Genomic DNA, 8,698 nt, shown 5'->3' on the forward strand with positions numbered 1-8,698 from the left:
ATTGCATATAAAATAAATAATTCAGGTATTTTTTTGATTCAATTGCTATCTATATAAATACCTCCTAGGTGATACAAAAAGATAAGAAAAACACATATCTATTAATATTATTTAATTATTTATTAGGTTGGTATCGATTATATTATGTGTATTTTACATAATATTATTAATAAAAAATAAAATCACAGTATTCAAATTGCTGCCTTTTTCTTGTCAAGGCACTTTGAACTTTGCAAGTCCGATATTGGGATTATATCTAGGTAATTAATATTTCATCAGACGATTGCGGGAACAGTGCTATACTACTAACTCTTCTTCAGCATCCGTGCTGTTACGTGAAATTTTCATATTGGATTCTGAGAACAAAAATGTAGTGTTAGGAAAAAAATAAAAGCCGCGACTTTTCGTTATTTTCACACTGCTTTTTCAAAACCCTTACAAATAAAGTGCAAATAGGTAGGGATATTTTCTTTGGAATATGAAAAATTACGTCCCCAATTGCCCAGACATTTAGGTAAATGGCAACCCTTCCAAAACCACTGTTAAAGTAAAAGTTTAAGGATCACTGGCAAAGGGTTGCCACGAAGCCTACCGGCAAAGACGTGCCGCCAAGCGATTTAACGTCCCGGTACAATGTAGAAACCGAAAGAGGTGTGGATTTTCATCGTCGTTCTAACAAGTTAACCCGCTTCTATCTTAGATTGCATCATCACTTATACCATCAACATGACGTAAAGAATGATAAAAAAAGGTTCTGATTTTTAAAACAAAGCATTTTTATGATTTTTACCTGTATTCAAAAAGAAATCCTCACTTGATTTCATAAATTTTGCAGATTTTTCCCTTCTATTAGATTTTCTTTTTCTTTTACCAACTATTAATGTATCTTTCTCCACATCTTTGCTGCGTTTATTGTTTTCCAAATTAGATAGTCGTTTTTCTAAATCTTCAACTGTAACATTCGAGTAAATTATTATTTTTAATTATTAGTGTCGCCGCACACGGGTCACACGCGACAGTCATTCGCTACAAGAAGCAAGAAGGGGCCACAAAAGTAGCTGAAGCGATGGCTTGTGGCCGGTGGTCGACACTTGTGGTCGGTGGCTGCACCTTTTTTAACCCATACATGCAGTAACATAATCGCACGAGTGGCGTGTGGCGGTGTTTTGTGTCGGCGTTTAATGGCCGGTGCGGTGCCACAAGAAGCGAGCAGCGATTGTAGCGTGTGGCGGCCACCGGCGTCAACCATGTGCGGCGAGTCCATATAAAATGTTTGAAACTACAGGAAATAATTATGCTTGTAGCGGCGTTTTGTGGTTGTGGCCGGTGGCCCGTGTGCGGGAGCCCTTATAAGCAGTCGCCCGTTACTATGCGTCTACCAACATTTTGAAGTTGTATACTATTTTGTATTTTGACGGCCTCCTCGGCGCAGTGGTATGCGCAGTGGATTTACAAGACGGAGGTCCTGGATTCGATCTCCGGTTGGGCAGGAGGCTTAGGCCGTGGCTAATCACCACTCTACAGGCAAAGAAGTACCGCCAAGCGGCTTAGCGTTCCGGTTCCGGTGTAGAAACCGAAAGCCAAGGGCTAACTTGTAAAGAATAAAAAAATCAAAGGATTGATTTGACTCTTTAGTCTTTACCTACCTTCTTTTATTAATTTTGCGTTACTCCGTCTGAGTTCTTCGATGTCTCGTGTAGAGTCGAATTGAGCTGCCCTTTGAAGTTGTTTAATGACCGTAGCCAATAAATCACAGTTGCTTAGCTGAAAGAATAAGTAAACTACTAACTATTGTTATAACCTCCTCGACTACTTACAGGTGGTATTAACATACATTATTTATGTTACTGTAGAGGGAAGTATCAGTGTTGGTATACATAAGAAGGTATTTGATGACTTGAGCTCAGTTGTTTGTGAGGCAGCGTAGACACGGTCACACTGCCAGTCGCGTTATTGATTTTGTGCAATAACGTTTTGTGTTGTAATTATTGTTTATCATAAACTAGCGGACGCCCGCGACTTCGTCCGCGTGGAATTTAGTTTTTCACAAATCCCTCGGGAACCATGGATTTTTCCGGGATAAAAAGTAGCCTATGTGTTAATCCATGCTATAATATATCTCAATACCAAATTTCAGCTAATTCGGTTAAGTAGTCGAGGCGTGAAAGAGTAACAAACATTCATATCATTAAAATCATCAGTTTTCGCAAATCTCAGGAAACCATGGATTTTTTCGGGATAAAAAGTAGCCTATGTGTTAATCCAGAGTAAAATCCATATCCATTCCAAATTTTAGCCAAATCGCTTCAGTAATAGCGGCGTTAAAGAGTAACAAACATCCAAACATACATCCATACAAACTTTCGCGTTTATAATATTAGTAGGAAGTAGGATTGGACGGTATGGACTATGGATAGCACTTACATTAGTATCACATCTCGCTGCTTCAGCCAGCTCCGCCATGGCTTCCGATGTTTCTATTCGTCGTTCTCTTTCGTACTGCGCGTTTCTTGCCCTCCGCTCGTTCTGAAAATGTTTTCAAAATCAAAATTCGTTTTCTATTAGGTTTTTAGCTGGTGGGAGGCTTCGGCTGTGGCTAGTTACTACCTTATCGACAAAGACGTTTCGCTAGGCGAATTAGGGTTCCAGTCAACGATATTTTATACTAGAGATAGGGCGCTAGAGCACAAATGGATCACATTTTGCGGTTATTTTGAAGGGACATAACGTCATATCTTTATAAAATATCGTTGGTTCCGGTACGATGTCGTGTAGAAACCGAAAGGGATATGGATGACAAGTTGGGTTACCAACTTGTTTGCATCACCATGAGGTCAGATTGTAGTCAAGGGCTAACTTGTAAAGTTCGACTATTTGTAGCTTCTACGACTGGTTCAGTTGAAAATTAACGAATTTGTTTTTTACCATTAGGTTTATAATAAGAACTAGATGACTCCCACAACAATCTTGTGATATCCTGTTTTTAAGCCATTTTAGCAATCCACATCTATAGTACACCCACATTACATTAACAACGTATTAAAACTCGTAGCATACTTTACGTAGATAGAATTTTCTCCAACTGAGTGTAGATATGGACGTGCAAAGAATTTTAAGGGTGTGATAAAACCTTAAACTTACAATGGAAAGCGGAACTCGGTTCTTTCCCATCGGTCGTCCGCGTCTTCTGCAGGGAGCGTCGGAGACATCACTTGAACTTTCCGTCTGTAGAATTAGCAAATAGAGAAAAATTAGACAATTTCCTTTTATAATTTTCCTTCTATTTTACAATAAAAACTTTCAAAGCCAAGATGGTATAAGATAAGCCTTGCCAAATGATCTTTTATCACTAATTAAATGTAATATCACACAATAATTACTAGTAAAATAGGTATACAAAATTACATACTTACCTATATGTTTATCAATACTTTAGAAGGATGTGTAAAATTCTACCTAACTAATACAGGGTGCTCGAGAGAATTTCTCATAACTATTATTGTTATATTCTTTAAGGAAACCAATTAAATATGTCTAAGGAACATGTGTTCTAAGATGAATATTTTTTTAGTAGAAAATATTTCTTTTGTAAATTGTGTTCCTCTAATCGTATTCTTATAGTATGACCTACCCAAACTTATTAATTGGTAAATATCATGAAGTAGCTTACTAGTGAAGCGCGGTGTGCCAGTTGCAATATCTCGACGATATCGACAGTCTTACCACTACGATAACGTATTTTAAAATGCAAGGATAGTTATAGGCGTGTGTTACATGGATAGTCGGAATTATTTGAATTACTTTGTATGAGTTTTTTTTTAGTTAAAACAAATTAGTTATGCAGTTTGGCTCCTTTAAGTGGACTTGTCAATACCTTGGAGTTATGGGAAATACTCCTGAGAAAACTGTATACGAGTACTATAATATTAATATATAGTAAGTATGTAATAATATATCAATGGAAAAATTAAATTTAATGGAACTTACTCTATCTTCCATAATGTGAAGCTTTTATTTTACGCAAATTAACACACAAAAAGTAGGTAGGTACCTAGTTAGAAACTTTAATTGAAAAACTAACGATTTTCCACTACGAACACACACCACACTATAATTTATATTTCTATAACTAAACTGACTAAACTCAAATAACATACTGAAGTTATCAGCAATCATCCAGAATATTGTCTTTGGAATAGGCACCTACCCCCACCCTTTCAGCGGCAGGGATTGCTGACTGTATTTCTACCTGAGGCTTATAAAACAATGAGGCAGTTGTAAAATACCTACCCACCTAAAGACCGGTTCCTATGGTAGATATTTATTAAGTACTATTACCATTTGCAATGCAATACGTCTGATAACAATAGCTTTTTATCCTCACTAGTTGAACTGGAAAATTTTGTAGATAGATACCCCATAGTAAAACAAAAGAACCCAGGATTCGAACCCGAGATCTTGTGATCCGAAGCCACATGGGCTAACCACTGGACCAACGAGGCACTTCAACTTCCAACAGCGCTTAAAATGAAGTCAAAATTTTGTGGAAAGGTGTTACCATTTTACGAATATCTTAACATTCTATGGATTCAATCAATCAATCAATCAATCAATTTATTTCTTTGCAGATACATGCATTATTTATACAGGTGGTCGGTAGATGTAGATGGTAAATGTATCTTGCCAATTAGGCATGCAAATTATTTATTAAGTATTTAATGATTCAAATGACAATTTCAGCATTTAAAATTTACATCTTTACAATTAAAATATGTATGAAAATAACAAGAATATCAACTTAAATACTCATTTACACTGTAGAATGCCTGTTGAGTTAGGTATTTATATAAATTATTTTTAAAGCAATTTATATTCTCTCCTTTCCTAATTTCTTTCACCGTGCGGGTGCCGGTCCATCGCGTGGTAGAGAGAAAAACTCCGAGCAGTCCTGAACTTGTGACTACAGGATGTAGGGTTAAGGAATTCCTTGACGATCAACACTCCCCGTTCTCTGCTCGTGTTGTTCTCCCTGTCTAGCCAAATTTGGTAAGATCCTATCAGAGCAGCTTAGGATACTCGTTCTAATATTTATTTATTTATTTATTTATTATCATCATAACTTAAAACTAGCCTTACAGGTATCACCTAATTCGCTAGCTTAGTACTATAGAATATAGAAGTAGCTGCACTTCTAGAGAGGTCTTTAAGCAAGTTATAAAGAGATTTTGCTGGTAGTCCTTTCGCACCTACTTCTACGGCGTACAGACTAACTACATAGCCATTTTTAGTTAGTTCATAATATTTGTTCACTTTTATATTGTAGTCCTTCGAAATATAAGTATTTTTCCGTAAATATTATGAGATACGAGTATGGGCTGACTTGTGCGAGTATAAGATGTATAGTGAACTTGTTTTCTTTGATCGAATGTTGGCTCGTTAAGAGAGGAAGCTAGGCTACGGCTGGGACTGAATTTAAGTTACAAGAAAGGAGATGGTCCATTTCAGGTCCACTCTTTTATCCCGTATCAATAACATTAAAAAAATACAAGGATTCTATTAAAATCTAAATAAGTGAATAAAACTAACTAAATAAAAAGAAATAAAGAAAATTAAAACCCAAGTTTTTGAATTATATCAAGATTGTGCCCCAAAGCAATTATGACATGATAATTGGCAGCAAACGTCAAATCGACTACTGCATTGAAAACGTCATCAATCCGCCATTATTACCCATTTTAGTGTTGCATATCTTGAGAGAGAATTAATATTATTTCAAAAGAATTAAAGTAAATTCATAGATTTGTTTAATCAAAAATAGGTATAAAAATATTTTCTTTTATTTACACCACGGTACAATGACTGATCCTGGGCTCAATACAATTTTGGACCATCTCCTTTACTTAAATTGTTATTAATATTGAAATGTGACAGTAGTGTTTTAATGAATACAATAAAAAACTTAGTCTCATCTTAATAGCATATCATACTCACGCTTAAAATAGCTGATAGTATATAATATTTGACGGCCTCCGTGGCGCAGTGGTATGCGCGGTGGATTTACAAAACGGAGGTCCTGGGTTCGATCCCCGGCTGGGCAGATTGAGATTTGTCCAGGTCTGGCTGGTGGGAGGCTTCGGCCGTGGCTAGTTACCACCCTACCGACAAAAGACGTACCGCCAAGCGATTTAGCGTTCCGGTACAATGCCGTGTAGAAACCGAAAGGGATGTGGATTTTCATCCTCCTCCTAACAAGTTAGCCCGCTTCCATCTTAGACTGCATCATCACTTACCATCAGGTGAGATTGTAGTCAAGGGCTAACTTGTAAAGAATAAAAAAAAAAAAAATAGTAGTAGTTGTTTTAATGAGATTTGGTTTAGAGATAGATGAGATATTTTAAGAAGGCTACGATATGTAAAGTAAATGGATTTTGTACTACTGTATAAGTAAAATCAAAATGTATGTGCCTATGTGGGTATCTACTTAATATATATCTCCAAAGGTACAAATAAAACATCGTTGTTGCTCAAAATATTTTTATTAAAACCACCAAAAGCATTCTAAAACTAAACTAATCGTAAGATCGTGACTAAGCAAACTATTCAATTCGTACTCAATAGTAGATTGTTATACAAGGGGCTAAAAAGACCAATTATATACGAGGTATTTTTAGGGCCCGAGACGAAGGCGAGGGCCGCCTAAATAGAAACCGAGTCTATAATGTGTTTAGCCCCACGTGTTACACTCTGCTTTTCACTACGATTGCGAGAAAATAAAATAGTTTAGTACAATATTCAATGATTTATTTTAATTGAAAATTAAATATACAAAGTCTACAATTTTGGATATTATGCTGATAGATGCTTTTACCCAGTAACATAATTTCCGACTACTGTGAAGATAAATAATAAGTATGTAAGATAAACGTGGGAGATAATAGTTTAAAAAACTCCTTTCGTAAGTGAATCCATTCGTTGTTGTTTTCTCCACTTATAAAATTTTTCGTAGGTAACCTATTTAAGTAAATGCGTCTCGACTTTGATGGTAACAGATTGAAAATTTCATCCATCTCCAAATTAGGATCACCATTCTCACTAGATAAAGACAATAATAACAATTATTGTTGAAAAATATGTAAGTTACGGTCACAAATTGACAATGAATTTCTGAAAAAAATCAAGTGTGTATTATTTAAAACGCCAATTGTTTTTTAAATTCTCGCTTTTTAATTTTATTTTTTTCACATGAGAAAGAGGCAAAGGTGTTACATCGTAAAGGATGTCCCATGTCTTCAAATGTCGCTCTATTCGCAACTCAATAAAAATTAAATAAAAAAATAAACGCATTCCACAGACAAGAACGCTGCATTTCATTCCTATTTAAAGTTTTTTATTTATTTTTCAAAACAATCAGTGCCTTACCTATAATGATTCTATTTTCGAATAAAACCTCCTCCGTTTTATAGTAGGCTAGTACTTGGCTAGTACTCGTAACAGACAAGAATTAAAAAAACAAAATTACTTTAGCCCCTAGAGGCTAATATGCTTGTTTAGCCCCGCTGTGGAGTGGTAATATGACAGTGTTTTTGAGCAAGAGTAGTGAAAAATTCATTATTTCAAATACCTATGCAGTAAGTACCTACATACATAGGTAAGTAATTTAAAACTAGAATTTTTTCGGGTTCTAGTGATTGTAGGCTGACAGTTCGGCAGGCAGAATGAAAATATAGTAAAAACGTAGTAAAATAAATAATAAAGTAGTACTGCTCTTGCTTCTAGCACCTTAATTTTAGACCGTGAGTACCACAGAACAGAAAAGGCTAAAAGTAACGCTATATTCACTCATGTGAATTTGATTTTATGAAGCTTATAAGGTAGCGAAAAATTGTTTTTATATTTTAATACGTAGTTAGGTAAAAATACACTGCGTTGGAGAGTAATTTTCAAAAGATAACTCAGCGTTGTCGTCGTCATCATCCCATATTCGGCTCACTGCTGAGCTCGAGTCTCCTCTCAGAATGAGAGGGGTTAGGCCAATAGTCCACTACGCTGGCCGAAAGACTTCACACACGCAGAGAATTAAGATTATTCTCTGGTTTGCAGGTTTCCTCAAATCCTCACGATGTTTTCCTTCACCGATTGAGACACGTGATATTTAATTTCTTAAAGTGCACACAACTGAAAAGTTGGAGGTGCATGCCCCGGACCGGATTCGAACCCACACCCTCCGGAATCGGAGGCAGAGGTCATATCCACTGGGCTATCACGGCTAACATGAAATGTGTACTTATGAATTTTTTTAATTACTTTCGCTTATGAATTGGACCATCTCTGAAGTGCCATGGAGAAATGTTTTCGTAAAAGGTGTATCTCTAACAAGCAGTGTATATTGTATACGCTATTCGTTTCATTTTTCTATCGAAAATTACTGGTAAGGTTTTCTTTTTATTGGTATGATACGAGCAAAAGAATACCGAGAGTAATATGCAATCCTTTTTCAATTATTAGGCTATAAAAATGGTTATTAGGCTATAAAAAAAGTATTTTTTTCATTAATTTATAATATTGAGAAGTCTGAATTACATAAATATGTTATGTATGTAAATGTCAACTTCTGTTATTGATCAGATGAAAGCATACTGTGGTGTGATTTCGCTATTTTATAAACGTCGATGTAATATTCGCCTACAACAAGTTTTAT

At 35.7% G+C, this 8,698-nt stretch overlaps 1 protein-coding gene across 1 annotated transcript; it reads right to left on the reverse strand.

Moving 5' to 3' along the window:
• Positions 1–135: 135 nt before the first annotated feature.
• LOC112044327 (uncharacterized) lies at positions 136–4,133 on the reverse strand. Its single transcript, XM_052888108.1, has 6 exons — positions 3,988–4,133; positions 3,142–3,225; positions 2,425–2,526; positions 1,647–1,764; positions 791–952; positions 136–356 (listed from the first exon to the last, which is right to left on the reverse strand). The coding sequence occupies exons 1-6, from the start codon at positions 3,997–3,999 to the stop codon at positions 298–300; spliced, it is 537 nt and encodes a 178-aa protein (XP_052744068.1). The 5' UTR covers positions 4,000–4,133; the 3' UTR covers positions 136–297.
• Positions 4,134–8,698: the final 4,565 nt, after the last annotated feature.

Source organism: Bicyclus anynana, chromosome 21 (genome assembly GCF_947172395.1).
Source record: "Bicyclus anynana chromosome 21, ilBicAnyn1.1, whole genome shotgun sequence".
Taxonomy (NCBI): Eukaryota; Metazoa; Arthropoda; class Insecta; order Lepidoptera; family Nymphalidae; genus Bicyclus; species Bicyclus anynana.